This window comes from Cavia porcellus, unplaced genomic scaffold (genome assembly GCF_034190915.1).
Source record: "Cavia porcellus strain 051 isolate PalLab524CR breed Dunkin Hartley unplaced genomic scaffold, mCavPor4.1 scaffold_8, whole genome shotgun sequence".
NCBI lineage: Eukaryota > Metazoa > Chordata > Mammalia > Rodentia > Caviidae > Cavia > Cavia porcellus.
In genome coordinates, this window is record NW_026947491.1 from 6,462,394 (window position 1) to 6,480,461 (window position 18,068).

Below are 18,068 nucleotides of genomic sequence, written 5' to 3' on the forward strand. Positions count from 1 at the left end.
AGGTTTCTTATTCTGCGATACCTGGGCTGTGACCTTTAAAACCTGAACAGAAATGAACCCCAGCTGAGACCCTCCACCAAGCTGCACAGGCCAGGGTCTAGTGCCAGGGCTTTGTGGCCGGGAGAATGGGCAGAGACTCCACAGATTGCTACAGGCCAGCAATGTTGGAGTCTGGGTCCAACAGGTGTGGTGAGAAGGCAACGGAGCCCTTGGGAGAGGTCCAGTGGAGGTCTCAAAGATGATGAAGTCGGGGCTGGGGCTTTAGCTCAGCGGCATAAGCACCTGCCTTGCAAGCAGGCGGCCGTGAGTTCAATCCCTGGTACCGATAAAAATGAAAAAGACAAAAAAAAAAAAAAAAAAAAAAAGATGATGAGGTCTAGGGCGCTGCCTCTTGGTCTTTTTGGGAGAGGGGGTGGTTGAGACAGGGTCTCTCACTGTGTATCCCAGGCTGGCCTTAAATCACAGCAATCCTTCTGCATCAGCCTCCCGGGTGCTGGGAAGATAGGCAAAGAAACCTTTTCTCGTTGTAAATGGATGACCTCAGGTAAAGTGTCATAGTGACACAGCTGACCTGCACAGCAGTGGACTATTCCTGACCCAGAAATTCAGGGCTGCAAAGCCGGAGACTTCCGAGTGTGCAGTCAGGGCTCATACTGGCTCAGGTTGGAAAGCTCAGGCTATGTCTAGGTCTTTGATACCTGAAGACTCAGAGACTATGGACTAAGTTTTAGATTAGGCCTAAAAGGGAACCAGAAGTTATCTAGCTGCAGTTTCTAAGATACTTTCTCTGCATGTAGCTAATGCACTGAAAGAAGTCCTGCTTGTTTCAGAGACAGAGCCCTCTGGAGCCTGGATTTATCTGGGCTCTCTCTAGGCAGAGGGAACAATTCTGACAATTGAACAGTTTAACAGTTGATTTGGTGGAAAGGTTCAGAAAATCAGAGGAACACAGCTTAGCCAATCTTAGTGTTCAGAACAGCAATAACAACAACAAAATGAAATAAAATAATTTTATAAAAATCATAGTGTTTTTACCTAAATTTTCGAGGTCTTTCTTGGTGACGAATTTGTAATCGTCGTAAACCGTGCTCTCTGGATTCTCCTCTAATTCTTCTGTCAGGTTGTCCAGGAAAGAGCACCAGCGGGGCGCAGGGCCCAGGACCTGTGGGGTTCAGTGAATGGTCAGCAGCCCACAGGTTTTGGGGGGCCACGACACTGTCATGCTGGCCACACTTCCCTACGCCTGGTTTTTAGCCTTACTTCTATTAGAAGGACTGAACAGCGCTTAGAGTATACCTAATAAACCCGTGGATAATAGAAGAGTACAGAAAGCCGGAGGAAGTGAGGTGCGTTGGTGAACAATATAGGAATCCAAGCAGCCAAACTGATCAATTTTGAATTTAATTAGCTGAGCTCAGGGCTACTCGTATACAGACCCCCCCCCATCCCCGTTTCAGAGTCCAGAGTCCAAAATAAGTACCACTGAACTGGAAAGTTACAGAGCTTTTAAAAGACAAAATCATAAAAGACATCCTGTTGGAAACAATTTAGCTAGAGTCTTACATTAATTTTTGGTTGACACCTGTCTCCTGCTTCTTTTGTTGAGCAGGTTAAGTTTTCTCCTGTGGGTGCAGCTCATTCTGCTTTTCTCATGGGACTTACACCCTGAGTAATTTTCCATTTTCCTGGGTCAAATACAGGGCACTAGCTAAATGCGGGACTCAAGATGGCATCAGTTATGCCAAGCTACAACAGAAGCAGGTGAAAAAGCGGAACTCAGTGGGGACCAGGAAGACAGGAATGCACGGACTGGGACAGAGCTGGTGGAGCTTGGCCCTGTGGCCCACTTGCCTGCCGCACCCTACCTTGCTATGGAGTATGGGCACCCCACAAGCAGACACATTAGAGCAGCTCCTGGGGCTTTATGGAAGTCTGTCAACTACAGCAAACGAATATCCAAAATGAGAATTACCTTCAAGATTTTTCACTAATCACCTGATAATTACCCTGCCCCATAAGGCCTGCTCCTGCTCCGTATAATTTAAAATTAAAACTGCGGACCTTAGTAACAATGGATTCTATATTCTTAAAGCTTGCTGAAGGTGTAAGATGTTCAGGGCCCTCACAGGAATGGGGGAACCCTGGGTGCCGTGGTCCTTCCACCACACTCAGGGCACAACACTGATACCACACACTTCCAGCCAAAGCCACGCTACTTGAAATTCTATCCACACACGGGACTCTGCAGACCTGGCCTCCCGAGTGGTGCCACTCCCGGTCACCCAAATGCAAGTTCTGTTTAGGAAGGCGACTGAACAGAATTTGTGACTGCAGAGCAGGGCTGGAAGGGTTAGGTTTAGGCACCCACAGTCCCCAGAGAGAGCAAGCTCTGACTGCCTGCCACGCTTTATTGCTGATCCCAATTTTCCCAGCACAAGGCCACACCTGTCTTGATGGTGTGCTTGCTGCTGGGGACAGGTGACACTGGACAGAAGCAAGCAGAGCTCCCGGGAACAAGGGTCCTGCTTGTTTCAGGAGTAATCAATTTATACGTGGGGAACAATCCAAAGATCGTAAGGGGAACGTATAAACCTAGCCTGACTTTTCCAGAGAAGGCCAGGTAGAAAGAAGGTGGCTATGACAAAAGAAAACCAAAGCTGGTTAACGCGCTCTGCAGTGAGCTAAGAGAAGGGAGTCGGGGCTTGGGCCAGTGACGCTCCACCTGCGGAGAAGGCTCCCGGGGCCCAGCACAGCTTGGGGCTCATGGAAACAACAGCAGGAAAATCAGGCTTCGTGGGCACAAAGCACCTTGGGTGGCTTCGCCTCAGTGTGCCTTTCAGAAGAGAAGCAGAAGTTTTGATGCACTCAGGGGTGTGATGCTGCCAGGAAGAAACAAAAGTAAGGCCACTTTTAAAAGCTGGATGCAGATGGCCTCCTGAAGGAATTGCGAGGATCTCAGCAATTTTAGGGTGGGAGCTGAGGGCATAGTGTTTCTGCGCAAGGCCACCATCCAGGAAGCACAGCGCTGCACCCCACAAGCTGAGCACAGTCTTCCCAGGGAAGCAATGTGGGAGACACAAGCAGGGACCAGGAACAACGATGACGAGAAGCTGAGACAGCGGGGTGGGGTTGGGGGGGGCACATCTAAGAGGCCCTCAGACTGCAGGAACCCAGCAGAGGGACTGGGCAACAGTGTGGGGAGTAGGAACTACCAGGGTCCTTCTCAACTCTGAACTTCCTACGCAGGTGACAGGGACCACCGAGTGTGACTGCTCAGCAAATGCACAGAAAGCCCGGAAGAGCTTCAGACACCCGAGGAGTCACGTGATTCACAAGGTCCCCTTCAGCAGAAGTATCTTCAGGTGGCCTAGGTTTCTTAATAAGGTAAAAGCATTCGGATACTCGTATACCACAAAGCCACCGGGGAAAAGAGCACATTTTGGGGGTGGGTCGGGTCTTTTTCAACTGCTACACAACAGGATGCCGAGCATCCAGAGGTGAAAATTGTTTGACGGACCCCGAGGCTAGTAAAGTGTGTGATGCCCAAATCTGGCATAAAATAGGATCTGCAGGAATTTGCTGATAACCTCTGCCCGGTTCCCATGCTTCGGTTTAAACACATAGATTGCAGCCCATTCAGAATGGAAGCAGTGGTTCCCATATTCCCAGCCCAACTGGCAGACCTGGGGGCCACACCCCACAGAGAGGAGAGTAGCAGCAACAGGGGCTCCAGGTCATGTGCCCCAACGCCCTCCGGAGTGAGCAGCAGGAATAACAAACCACTGCCTGGATCAGAAAGTATCCCGCAGCCCCGCAGTTTTCCGTGCCTGCTGGCAGCAATCAGCTGCCTGGCATTTAGGGGACCTGCGCTCAGCTGCCTCAGGAGACGCACCCCATACCGGTGCCCAGCTATCAGCAGTGTCATGCTGCTACATTTTATGGGAGAAATATTTCCACCAAAACAAAACCAGGTCTAGCAGTGTCTTCGTTAATGATATCTCCCCAGTTCCTTTCAGGGAAAAAACATTAGAAGCACAGAACAAATGGAAGTGACCCTGTCCACTGGCAGGGCTGCACGTTTATCTATACCAGGGCTCCCCAACGGGTGAAAGCAGGGGTCTGCCTGCTGCGTGTGAATGGGTAAAAACTCCTGGATGTTTTCATGGTCACAGCTGTTAAACTTCAATGAATTCTTTTTTTTTTTTTTTTTTTTTTGTCTTTTTCGTTTTTATCAGTTCCAGGGATCGAACTCACGACTGCCTGCTTGCAAGGCAGGCGCTTATGCCGCTGAGCTAAATCCCCAGCCCCCTTCAATGAATTCTTAAAAACCCAGGGCTTCAAGCAAGGCATGGTGGGACACACCTATCATTCCAGTATTAAAGAGGCCGAGGCAGGAGGATCACCACAAGTTTGAGGCCAGGCTGGGCTACCCAGTACATTCAAGGACAGTCTGAACTACATGACGAGACTCCATTTCAAGCCCGTAAAAATAATACATAGAGGGCCAGGAATGTAGCTCAGCAGCACAGAGCCTACCCGGCAAGTAAAAGGTCCTGAGTTTGATTCCTGATACTCCAAAAAACTACATGGTGGGGGAGGGAAAAAGGGGGAGAGAAGGCGAGACAGATACAGACAGAGAGAGAGAGAGAGAGAGAGAGAGAGAGAGAGAGAGAGAGAAAGGAATTTTGTTTCTAAACTTTAGGTTCTGCAACCTGAGGCAGAGCTGGAAGCACAGCTTAGTTGTACAGCATGTGCGGAGCCTGGGGCTCCACCCCCAGCTCTGGGGAAACAGCCCAGGTTTTTGCATGTTGTCATCACTGTGAGATTCTACACCTCAGCTAAGCCCATCACTGCTTGCTCATGTATGTTTTTAAGTACCAGTACCTTGAGAATTTTGCTTCAGAAAACCTGGAAGCATGTTCTGTTTCAAAGTTTTACTATCTGTTAGTGACCTTTTCATTCCTAAGCAGCTCCTGAAGTCAAAGGTCAGCAGCAGGAGGGCACTGAAGTGTGATTCAGCCAATGGCTAGAAAAGGGCTACATGCAATCAAATCAACCATCTAAATGGGACTATGCACACCTCCAGAAGATGAAAGAATTCACATCCAAGTCAGACATAATCATGACACATGGCTATCATACTAGTGCTTAGGAGGCTGAGGCAGGCAGGTCTCCGTGAGTTCAAGGCCAGCCTGGCCTACACTGTGAGTTCAAAACCAGTCTGAAGTACACAGTGGGACCTTGTCTCAAAACACACAGACTTCTGCTTTTTTGGTGGTAATACTAGGCACTGGATTCAGGGGCCCATGTTTGTGAGGTACTCACTTGACCACTGAGACATGTCCCAGCCCTTTAAAATTTTTAGGACAGAGTCTGAATGGTCTAAATGCTCAAGGCGGGCCCTGAATTTGTGACCATCCTGCTTCAGCCTCCTGAGTAGCTGGGAATAACAGTACATTACCACTGTGCCTGGCATATACTTAATTTTAAAACTCAAGCTTCTCATACATTTTGGTAATGGGCACAATTCACTAGGTTTGAAAACAGCTCCTCTGGAGGCTTCAAACTTGGAACTAACTTTGCAGCATTCCAGACACAGAGACTGGATGTCCCTACCACAGTGAGGGATCAGGAAACAGTCTCCCCACCCCCTAGCCCTGTCTACTGCATTTGAATCGAGAAAAGTTTTATTCAAACCACAGGGCTCCCTCACAAAACAACTCTCCTGAGGTTCTCTGTGAGGCTCGCAGAGGTAGGGTTGGGTTAGCTGAATTATGCTCAGTAGAGGTGGAAGTGGGCAGCTTTCTGTGGAAAACCACAGCTAGTCCATATCACAGCTGGAAAAAACTTCAGCGTCTGTTTTGCTTTCCATGTTCAAAGCAGAAAAGAAAGAGGGAAAGAATAAGTGAAGGAAAAGAGAGAAGACAAAATGAGGGAAATGGAGGAGGGGCCTCGGCACGGCCTCCGGGCCTCCAAGCCAGCAGCCCGAGGTGACCTTCCGACCACACTGTGCCCTGGTTCCCCGTGTATCCAAGCAAAGCTGAAGCCCAGCCGCCAGCCTGTTCCTTTCCGTTTCCTCCGCACGTTCCAGGGGTGAGCCGGCCAACCCCGTGTGCCCGCGGGCACCTGCATGAGGCTGGTGTGCACCTGAGCACACCCCCACCAGCTGCTGCTGACGGGAGGCAGATAGCTCAGCACAGCGGCTTCCAGCTCCCCCACTTCCTTGCGGACAGGAGTGATTCATGATTTCCAGAGTGTTCTTCCTGCCTTCCAAGTCTCACGTCTAAAGTTTGTGGAGAAGCGAAGGGCACCATAATGTTTAAAAATATCCCAGGGAAGAAGACTTGGCAGAGGGAAAGGAAGAGGGAAACCTAACCCTAAGGTCCACACCTGCAGGCACTGGTCCAGGAAGGTCATGATCATCCTGCCCCATCGGGCGGCTGCATTATCTCTGGGGCTCAGGCCTGGGGCGAGGAAATCCTGGCAGCTGCATCGAATGTGAGGCAGCTCAGGTTTTCCATCCGCCCCGAACAAAGCCAGAAGTGGGTACAGCCTGGCACAGCGAAAGAACCCAAGCCAGGCCAAATCGAATGAAATGTGGGCACCAAGTCACCATCTACCCAGTGGGGACCTAGGGTCCCATGACAAGATGGCACGCGCGTGCTATGCACCTCTGTTAGAGTAGCCTCCGGGTAGACCCCAGGGACAGACCTGCATGGTTTGGGGGTGATGAGGGGTAGAGACCCACAGCCCCACGGGACCAAAGGGGAGGGAGATGCAGAGCTCTATCAGGGAGGAGGAACTGGGGCCTGGAACCCTGCTCAAGCCCACAGCCCGGATCTCATACGGGAGCTGCACCCTGAGGAGAGCTCAGGACAGAGACCCCAAATGACTGTGGAACCCTGCACAAGAGGCCCGAGCCCACCAGCTGCCTGTGGCCATGCACAGTGAGGTCAGCAGCAGTGACATGGAGGACAGGTGGGCCAGGCATGGGGCCACTGTCCACTACTGTGGAGACCTGGGGTGAAAAAATCCACAGCAGGAAACTGCAAACACCATGTGGCCAAGTGTCAACACCCTGCACAGGATGAGAGCAATGAGCTCCCCACCAGCACAACACACCATTAAACAGCAAACGAGAAACCTTCCAGGAGTAGTGAGTGAGCAGCTATGCACATGCGTGTGTGCGTGCATGCATGTGTCATGTGTGATTTGCCACACGCTGCTAACCGCGGTGTGCGGGGGCTGTGCCACACTTCCTGTGGAGGTGATGGAGTTTTGGGGCATTTTCATACAAAACTGGAGAATTCCCTCTAAAGCAAAAATACAGCCCCGGCAGGATACAGGCACAGTGCACAGACAAGAATCAGCCTGCAGGGTACATCTGCTACCAAACCTGAACACTGGGCATTCCCCACATGCTGTCTCAGACAGAGACTGCTCGGGAAGACCGGGATCAGGGTGCATTCACTGACATGAGACCTTCGGGACGTACATAATAAACATGGTATATTCGCTTTTTGAAGCAGGGTCTCATTTTATAGTCCTGGCTGGCTTCAAACTCTCAGTGTTCCTCCTGCCTCAGCCTCCAGAGTGCTGGGATCACAGGGTATGCGCCACCATGCCTAGCACAGAGATAATTTTTTTCTCTAGTAATGTCAAAAACCTGAGTCATAACCTTCAGTCCTTTCTGGGGAGATAAATCAGAAAGATGGTATGGATCCCTCCTGGGGCAGCTTATCAACTCCACTTGTGGGAGAGCCTGAACAACTCCCCATTTCCGGAAACGAATTCAGCACCAGCTCCACTGGGCTCAGCAGGTGGTGCCACCCCCCACACCAACCCCATGCACCGCTCCCGTTGAGTCATGAACCTCATCTGCGTACCCTGTGCACCCCTTCTGGCTGTCCCTTCTTACCTGTGCCCCCATCTCCGTGAGTCCCCTCCCCACCAGAGCTTCCCTGCAGCTGAGGCCTGTGACACATGTCTCTGACCTCACTCCCCAGACCAAGGCCCTCAAAGGAGTTCTTGTGACTTGAGGCAAAGCTTGGATGTGGTGTCCAAGGTGCAGACCTGGGCCCTGCCTTCCTGCCCTCTGGCCTTCCCTGCGCCAAAGGTCCACGTTCCCTGGTGCCTGGTGACAGAGTCACAAAAAAGTTGGTGCAGTCTCCTGATCTGCTGCCCCCTTCCCCACCCCACAAAGCCCCCGTGACCTCTGGGGCCCCTGCAGAGCCCTGTCTGTGGGAAGCTGGCTCTGCTGTGCTCCTGACAGGCCCTGGGCACCAGTACCACCTGCTGTGGTGCTGAACACCAAGTGCAGAGCAGCCAAAGCTGCACGCCAGGTGCCTCTGACCCCAGGACCCCTGAGCCAGGAAGGGGGATGACACTGCTGCACGTTCCTGAGAAAGGATTCTACTTCACGGAGACAAAGCTGCGACCCCAATGGAGCGTTTGCTTTTTTTTTTCTTTTGGTACCAGGAACTGAACTCAGGATCTCACATTTGCCAGGCAGGCACTGGGCTGTTGAGCTAAATCCCTGGCCTGGCGTGACAATTTTCTGGAGTGGACAATAGAGACAAACACCAAGATGCCTTGCAGCCCTGTGAGAGGCCTTGATGCAGAACCCGATGGAACCAAGTGCTGGGACTGCGGAGCAACAGGACAGGGCCAGGCACTCGGGAATGTAGCTGGGCAACTTCTTGAGAAACCAAAGCCTCCACTGCCTGCAAACTAGTAAACCAGCTCCCTGGGGCTTCCCAGCACAGGTCAGCTTTCATGAGTTCAGGGCCAGCCTGAACTACACAGCAAGACCTTGTCTCAAAAAACCCAAAGAAAAAAACCAACCAAACAAAAAACCCCAGAGTTAACACAACAGGAAACATGCCATCTGTGTGTCACATGTTTCCACATGGAAAGCGTATGACGCCTGACCCCATCAGAGCTCAAATTAACTCTGAAAATGTGACAGGAAGCTCAGAAGGTGACTTCCTGATCTTTATACACCAGTGTTTTCTGTGTGTCTGCTATTCTTGTGCCCCAATAAACTGAAGGGAAATGAAGAGGATTTCCTTTGTTGAGAAAAATGTCACAGATACTGTGAGCGCCTCAAAGTGCTTAAAGTGGGAAGCCCCTACTTCCTCACTGTTTGTCCCAACATGTTTGTGTTAAAACCGAGCATCTATCAGCCTTCTGAAGTTGGTGCTTTGGTTCCCTTTCTTTGTTTTTTGAGACAGGGTCTTGCTATGTCGCCCAGGCTGGACTTTGACTCACAGTAATCCTCCTGCCTCAGCCTCCTGACTCCCAGGATGACAGGTGTTTGCCACACTGTCCAGCCTCTGATCCCATTGATGAATACAAAACCTACAAACAATGCCACTGCCTCATAAAGCAATTTCACGCCTAAGACAAAATTCAATTATGGCAGATTTCCTGTAAGCTTGGTTATTACGGAAAAGCACTGAGAAGACACCTATCTCCCTTTTTGTTAATCAGGTAAAGGGGTGAAAATAGGCCGAGCCTGGCCTCTAAACTCTTCCATGAGCCTGGGGGTTTGGTGTGTATGTGTCCCCCACATGTCCTCGTAAAAGCTGTCCTTAGAACAGAAGTGAGCACATAACACACTCACCAGGGGGCTGCCATGACTCTAGCATCTAAACATAGCCTCCCTGTGTGGTCTAGTGAATCTTGTTTTTGAGCACGTCTGCCCCATCTTGCTCAGGCGGCTCTGAGCGGGGACTTCCTTCAGCCCAGGTCCTTCCTGTCAGGAGGCTGGGCTGTGCATTGCCCCACGGTCCTCTCCTGTGTGGTCTATCTCATTTTCCTCCACACTCTGACAACACACTCTTCTGTGCGCTGCCTCCATGCATGACCATATGGAACCCTTGTCACCACGGTGAGCGCCCAGGACACCTTGAGTCCCCTCCTCCCCACTCATGGGAGGGACCATGCCTGTCACCCCAGCTGGGGAAACTCATCTCACCTACTTGGCACGTGAGCCATTCCCAGCTTCTACACTGAAGCCTACACAGCTCAGTCTCCCTGGTTTAGCCTCCACCCCAGAGAGTGGCTTCTCAGGCCAAGCAGATCACAGCAGACAGGGCCTGACCACAGCTGGCCCTGCAGATGGGTCTGGGGCATCTCCTGGGTGTTAGGGGAGCTAGGCACCCAAATATCCAGGTCCCTCGGCTCTGCTGGGCGAAGTTCCTGCTGCTCAGAGTCCAAACCCACCCCAGGAAGCAACAGATTCGAAAGATGAGAAGTCAGCCACAGTCCCCGGGTGTGAAACGCAATGTGATGCCCGAAGACTGGCAGGAGGCCCAGCGTTTTGTGACAGTGCTGCTAGGGCGAGCAGTGAGAGCAGGGTACAGACCTGAGCAGCCTCTCTTCACACACATGCATCAGCTGGGTGAGTACGTCTGCCTTGAAGCCCAAAGCTGGCCTCTCCAGTCTTGGACCCCTGCCTGAACCCTGCTTGCACCAGTGAGGGGTTCTCCAGGATGCAGACCACCCCATCTCAGAGGGCTGGCTTCTGGCTTCATCAGTGTACGCCTGCGGCCAGCCATGGGCAGCACCCACCAGGATAACAAAGCTCGTATCTGTCTGAACTCCAGATCCCCATGTCATGGCCACTTGAGGTGCACACCCGTCAGCCCTGTACTCTGGAAGACTGAGGCAAGAGGATTGCGTACTGAACCCAGCCTGGGCAATTTAGGGATGCCTTGTCTAAAACAATAAAAAAGGGCTGAAGATGTAGCTCCGTGCAAAGGCCCACAAAGTAAATGACTAAATGAACAAAATATTAAAATAACGTTTTTACAAAATTGCTCAGCCCCCAGGCTCGATTCTCAACCCCGGCAGGGCAGGCCTGGCCCAGGTCCAGCTGTGTCCTTCCACAGCTTGCTGAAGCCCACCTTGCTGTGTCCAGCTCAGCTCGAAGCCCACCCCTCTGCCCCAGTGCTTCCCCCGACACCAGGCAGACTCCCCATCCACCACAGCTCACCGGACCCTTCCCTTAGCCACGGAGAGAGCTCCTACGCCCCAGGCTCTGACACTGTCCTCTTGCTGCCCGCTGCTATCTTCGCAGCCAGCCTCCAGCCTCACCTGAGGGTCTCATCACAGCCCCACTGCTCCTGGCCAAGTGGGGGTGTGGGGTCTAGCTGAGGAGTTCCCACCCCTCACCTCCACAGGAGGTGCCCAGCAGACTCAACTCACTCCATCGAGCCCAACTGCTTTTTGACATCACTGTGACAAGGAGGTTGAGGCAGGAGGGTAGCAAAGGCAAGGCCAGCCTGGGTGACCTAGCAAGAGACCTCGGCTAGAGACACAAAAGCACAGAGCGTGTGCGCAGCACATGGGTAAATCCAGGGCGAAGGCAGTGGTGCAAGGCCTCAGGTACAGACATCCGGCTGCCCTTCCTGAGAGCCCGGGACCAGGCAGAGCACAGATCTGGAGCCGCTCAGGGTTGTGAGCCCAGCCCCAGCCCCAGCACAACAATGGGATGGTATCCCTAGAAACAGTGGTGTCCTACTCTGTGGCTCCTGCCCATCCCTCCCTGACCGTTAGGGCTGTTCCTTCTGATGGGTTAGGAGGAATCCCGGGAGCGGACTGTGAGCAATGTGGTGACCCTGACCATGCCAACCACGCTGCCGCCTTCCTTCTGCTGCGGTGGGTTCTGAGGAACAAATGATGGGAGGTTCCCGGGTGGTCCGTGAGTGGCTATTACACTCTTTAGATGAAGACTCCGATAAACAGTACAAAACTAAATATTCTGACCCAGCTGACACCAAGAGGAACAGTGAAAATCCAGCTATGAATGTCAGTCTCTAAGGCCTACTGGTGTCACACAGCTGGCCTGGGAGAGAAGGTCAAGGTGCTGCTTGGCTGGAAGCAAACTCCTGGCCCAGCAGCTTTGCCCATGCATCTGTGGGCCTGGGTCACCGCCTGCCCACCCACCTCCTGGCCTTTTGCGCTTCTTACCGGGATGTAGTAGATGCCCATCTTGGGGGCCTCGTTGGCAGTGAGGAGCATTCCTGAGAGTGAACAGAATGACAAAAGTAAGTGGCCCCCGGTATCTGCCTCCCACCGTGAGAGCCCCAGGGACCTGGTCTGCAGTGGCCAGCAGCCCCGGAGTACACACCGGTCCTCACTTCAACAAATCCTTCAGAGAACACATGAATTTAGGCTGAGTGTGGTGGTGCACACCTGTAATCCCAACACTCAGAAGGCTGAGGCAGGAAGATCACAAGTTCCAGGTCAGTCTGGGCTCCACAGTAAGCTCAAGATGGCCTGAACTACACAGCGAGACACAGTCTCAAAAGGAGTCTGTTTTTGCCATAAAGGGGATTAAGGCCAGAGAACACTGAATTACATGCCCACCTCTTACTTTCTACTTTGAAACAAGGTCTCTAACTAAATTGTCCAAGCTAGTATCAAAAGCATGACCCTCCTGCCTCAGCCTCCTTAGTAGGAGGATCACGGCCATGTACCACTATGCTAGTGACCGGTCATGAGCTCCCACAAAGGCGGCAGACTGTCACTGCCACAGCATGCAATCATGCTAGTTCTTTGGCCGAATGATACCCACTTGTTCTTCTAAGGTTCCCTGGGTTCTGCTGATCTCGGGAGTTTCTCAGCTGACCCCTCCCATCCCACGCACCTGTCCTTGTCACCCTATTCCCATGCAGCCCCTCTTCCTGGGGACCTCTTCCTGGATTTCACCCCTGCCTTCCTGGGAAGGGACTCTGGCAGCTACCATCACTTCTGCTACTACAACTGTCAGAGAGGCACTCAGTTCCTGCCAACCTTGGCCAGGCGCAACTCAGAGCCTCGCTAGAGGCCTCTCTGGCCCGCCCTCCATCCTCTCTGCCACCTGCATCCCTCCCCACACCGGCCTCAAGCACAACCCGCCACCATGTGACCAGCTGAATGCTCTGAGGGCAGTCCCCTGCCCTCTCTCGCTCTGTCCCCACCTGCCCTGCTCTCCTGTCACACCCTCAAGGGACTCTGCAGTTTGGAACCTGTCCTGTATCTTGCTGATGGGTGTACATGAAACCTAGGGTTTCCAGTCACCCAAACCCCTGACTCCCAACTTGCATGCTGCTCTCTGATCATGGGAAGGCACCAGGGCGTGTGATGTGGCCCTGTGGATAGTGGGCCAGGTCAGCCAGGCCACTTCCCAGCAAAGCAAGGGCACCGCAAGGCCAAGGAAGTGCAAGCCCTGCTGCATGGCCAGTGCCTCTCAGCGTGAGCTGCTGGCCACAGGGGGCTTACCTGAGACGGGGTAGAGGCAAACATCATTGAGGTCCTGTTCTGGCTCCAAGGAGGTAAATATTTTCCCCTAAAATAGGAAGCAGAAATAACAATAAGGAGAGCTAAAGAAAGCGGACTTCTGGCAACTAAGGAGACTAGAAACAGAATGCAGTCATCCACCACCACACACAGAAGATGGCCTGACTGTATAATTTACAACCGAAGCCCAGGGGCTGAGGATTTAGCTCAGCGGCATAAGCGCCTGCCTTGTAAGCAGGCAGTTGTGAGTTCGATCCCCGGTACCGATAAAAAGGAAAAAGACCAAAAAAAAAAAAAAAAAAAACCAAAAAACAACCGAAGCCCAGTGTGGTAGCACTTGGAAGGCTGAGGCAGGGGGATTGCCAGGAGTTCAAGGCCAGCCTGGACTACATAGTAAGCTCACGGCCAGCCTTTACCATATAGCCAGACCCTATCTCAAAAAGGGAGAGGGGGTGATGTGTTGGGGATATAGCTCATGGCACAAGTGCCTCCCTGGAAAGTGCAAGGCTCTGGGGGGAAAGTCCAAGGTTTTAAAAATTGAGTTTTGCATGTCAGAAAAGGGGACGTTGGACTGCATATGCATCAGCCTGGCCAAGGCGGCTATGCACCTGGGATCCGAGCTGACCCTGCTCAGAGGGCCCCGAGGAGCAATGGTCAGCAAGGGACACGAGGGCCTGGCAATACTGGGCAGCACCGGCTCAGAGGAGGCCCCAGGGAGAGCGTGCGGGCTGCGAGAGGTGACCCAACAGGCACAGCTGGTGCTCCATCCGCAGCGAAGGCAGAGCTCTACCAGTTCGGTGGCAGGGAGCACAGCAAGGGAAGTGGGAGGAAAGTCAGAAGGCGTGTGCAGGGCAGGACACAGTGGCGCACACCTGTGATCGCAGCACTCGGGAGGCTGAAGCAGGAGGGTCGTGAGCTCTAGGCCAGCCTGCGTTACAGAGCAAGTGCAAGGCCAGCCTGGACTTGTCTGAAAAGCAAAGGGGGTAGGGAGTGGGTAGAGAAAAGGGATGAGAAAGATAAACAAGGCACGCAAGAGAGCAAGTCCTGCCAAACTGAGTAATGTGGGTGTTAGTCAGAGGAAGCATTTAGTCATAAGAAACAAAAGGGCCGAACTAAACTGTAACCACTAGAACATGAGGTTTCCAAGCACCCACACTGGAGATGGGGCCACCGGAAGCCGCAGCACGCTCCCGGGCCGAGGGGAGCAAGGAGTGGGGCCCAGGACAGAGGGAGCTGCGTGCGCCAGGGAAACCACAGCCCAGCTCTCATCCCACACGGAGTCATGCAGCACCCAACCTGCCTTCCCATCTCCCCAGGAGACTGGAAGAGCACAGGCCAAAAGGGGGGAAAAAGGGCACCAGTTATTGCCTGTAATCCCAGCACTCAGGAGGCCGAGGCAGCCAAGAGTTCAAGGCCAGCACAGAGACCCTGCCTCAACAACAAAAACTAGGAACTAAAAAAGATGCTGTTTCTAATTAAGGGTAGACAATTCTTAAGAGCAACTGCTATACTGGATGCATTTTTCCAATTTATGGGATGCAGTATCTCTCAAAATATTTAAGTTTCAAAACAGGAAATGAAAAGCAGGTGAATTAAAACCAGAAATACAAGATTTTTTTATTTTTTAAATGACTCAGAGTTGAGGGAAGAAAACTTCAAAATAATATACTGCTTTTATGTTTATTATTTCTTTGAAACTCTAGTTAGAAATCCCATGACCCAGTGAACCCTGCTAGGTATTTTCCCAAAGAGCGTAAGCCACTATATTACAGCAGTACATGCCCACTGATGATTACAGCAGCACAATTCCTAATGGCTGCACCCTGGAAGCAGCCGTACGTCCAAATAGACGACTGGATAAAGAAAATGTGATATCCATATATAATGGAATTACTCAGCTACACAGAGTAACACCTTTGAGACATCTGCAGGAAAACGGATGTCTTGGAAAATACAACGTTGAGACACATATGCTTAAAAAAAAATTGTCTTTCTTTGAAACAGGGTTTTGCTGTGTAGTTCAGGCTGGCCTTGAACTCACTATGAAGGGCAGGCTGGCAGTTTGTGACGATCCTCCTGCCTCAGTCTCTTGAATACTGGGATGATAGGCTTGTACCACATCTGGCTACTATAAGAAATTACTGCAAAGCTGTCATTGTTGCCAAAATCCACATCTAGGACGAGGGGAAGAGGTGGAAACGGATGTGACACGACACTCATGGAAACTCTGCAGCTCCCGGAGACTTCCCTAGGGCTAGGAGAGCTCCAAGGTGTCAAGAACACAGAAGTCCCCGAGGATAGACTTTTTTTGAAAGAAGGTCTTGCTCTATAGCCCGTTCTGGCCTCAAACTTGCAATCCTCTTGCCTCAGCCTCCTGAGAGCTGCAATTATAGATGTGAGCCACAATGCCCAGCCCAGGACAGGCTTTTTTTTTTTTTTTCTTTTTTGGGTTTTTGAGACAAGAGTCTATGTGCCCCAGGCTGGCCTTGAACTCACAGTGATCCTCTTGTCTCTGCCTCCTGAGTGCTCCAATTACAGATGTGTGTCACAACCCAAGGATACTCTTTAAATAATGATTTTCTCTCAGCCTGACTCAACCTCAAAAGTGCCAGCCAATGCCAGTAAGCAGGAGTCCTCCCAACAGGAGGAGCTGCATCTTGACCTCGTAAATGTGTTTTTATCCAAGTGACTTCCTTCTCCTACTTCCCAAGTGAGGAGAACCCACACAGCACATGCACATGTACGTGTGCACACAGAAAACGAACACCAGGAATACAGCAAACGAAAAAAGGCAGCAATTTCAATTAAAAAAAAAAAAAAAAAACACCTACTGAGTTCTTATTCCACATCTTGATGATTCTTGAGTCTGCCGACAGAATCAAATCTAAGGAGTCCTGGAAGTGGACGGACTTGATGGGCAGCCCATACTGGTGATCTTTAACCAGCAACGGCTTACTGGATCGAAGATCGTATAATAAAACCTGAGGGGAAAACACCAGTTACCTTTCCTGAAACAAACATTCTACCTCAGAAGTCAGAACAGCGGCTAGGCTGCCTTACGTTTCCTTACCTCCATCTTTTGTTTTCTTTTGCTTTGGTTTGAAACAGGGTCTTACTATGTAGTCCAGGCTAACCTTAAACTCACTATGTAGCTCAGGCTGGCCTTGAACTCACAGTGACCCTCCTGCTGCAGCCTTCCGAGCGCTGGGATGACAGGCACGGACCACCATACCCAGTTTCTTTCCCTTCTACTCCTCACAATGACAGCCCAGGGCACCAACAGCCTGAAGGCTGCCAGCCGCACTCTGAGAAATCTTAAGGCAGTTTCCTAAACACAACCCTGAGAGGAGTTTCTGGCATGCTGGGTCTAAGTACTCTCACTGCAGCAGGAAAGCCCTACAGAAGCATGCGGGAGGTGTCCCGCAGCATGGGGAGAAGCCAGGCCTCCGCTGTGCTCCCGCTCTCCTGAGCCCCTGGGGCAGCTGGACAGAACCAGTCCCCAAAGGCTGCCCAGCCATGAGGGGCCAGGACCTCAGCCTTGGTCTCAGCCCACAGGGAGGGCACCCACTGGGACAGATCTCAGTCCTCTCCTGGGTCAGGCAAAGTCCTGTGCCTGCAGCTCTGCCTCCCATTGCCCGGGAAAGCCCCCCAGACCCATGTGCCGCCCTCCAAGGCTGAGTACCTGCCCCGTGGACGTGCCCACTGCCATGGTGAGGCCACCGTTGAACCTCAGAGCGGAGATGGTTGGCAGGCTGCTGACCCTGCAAGGCAAGGGTCCGTGTGTGAGTGGGTGTCTGCCGTGTACTGGTGACGAGGTTGTCCCTTATCCTCACTTGGTCCAACAGGGAAAGCACATTCCTAGCTTTCACCCAGGGGACAACCGATTCCAGCCAGCTCGGGTATGCCCTGCCCAGAGTGCCAGCCCCCGCCTCCCTTTAACTACGCCGGGAGGGCCCACAGCATTCTCGTGCTGACTCCAGAGGGAGCAGCTGCACTCCAGGACAACATGTGCTGGCTTCCATCTCTAACAGCCCTCACTCCTAGCTGGGCTGCACCCAGCACCCGGGAGGCTGAGGCGGGAGCATCGCTGGGAGTTCAGGGTCGACCTGGGACACACAGCAAGGCCTGAGGAAGAAAGAAGGCCAGGGCAAGGCAGAGAGCGGAGGAGCAGAGGGGGGGCGCTTCACGTGGCACATTAGAAACTATCAGCTTAGTCAGCTGTCAGGAGAGGACTGTGCAGCATAAACACAGTCCACCTTCAGACCTAAGTCTAAAGTCCCACTCTGCAGCACGTCACTTTACCTTCCTTTGGTCCAGCTGCTCAGCTACAAGCTGAGAAAGTTCCACCACAGATCAGTTCCAACTTACTCGGAGTCTGCCGTGACGCTGCTGAGGGCACAGTCCAGCACACCCACTCTGCTCCGGGTTCTTGGGTCCCAGCACTCCACTCGACCCTATGCAAATGAAGAGTCATTCATTCACTAAGGGCTCATTAGCTAGCTCAGGCTAGTTTTGATCTTGAAGAGATCCTCTTGCCTCAGCCTCCCGAGTGCTATGACTATAGGCATGTGCTACCATGCCTGGCAACAATTTTATTTTTATTTTATTTTATTTTTGAGGGTCTTTTCGAGGGTCTTTTTTCGGGTCTCACTATGCAGTTCAGGCTGGCCTTGAGCTCATTTTATAGCCCAGATTGGTTTCCAACTCACAACATTCCTCCTGCCTCAGCTTCTTGAGTGCTGGGATGACAGGAGTGCACCACCACACCTGGCTCTGGCAAT

The 18,068-nt window shown here is 52.1% G+C and overlaps 1 protein-coding gene across 1 annotated transcript in view; it reads right to left on the minus strand.

Annotated features, from left to right (window-relative positions):
- Positions 1-18,068, minus strand: part of Nol10 (nucleolar protein 10) — a 43,014-nt gene that overhangs the window by 12,333 nt on the left and 12,613 nt on the right. The window contains exons 9-14 of the mRNA XM_003462696.5: positions 17,656-17,741; positions 16,970-17,048; positions 16,119-16,268; positions 13,270-13,336; positions 11,977-12,029; positions 1,036-1,162 (exon numbers count right to left, since the gene is read on the minus strand). Of these exons, the coding sequence (XP_003462744.1) occupies positions 1,036-1,162; positions 11,977-12,029; positions 13,270-13,336; positions 16,119-16,268; positions 16,970-17,048; positions 17,656-17,741 (562 nt within the window). The remainder of the gene's footprint in view (positions 1-1,035; positions 1,163-11,976; positions 12,030-13,269; positions 13,337-16,118; positions 16,269-16,969; positions 17,049-17,655; positions 17,742-18,068) is intronic.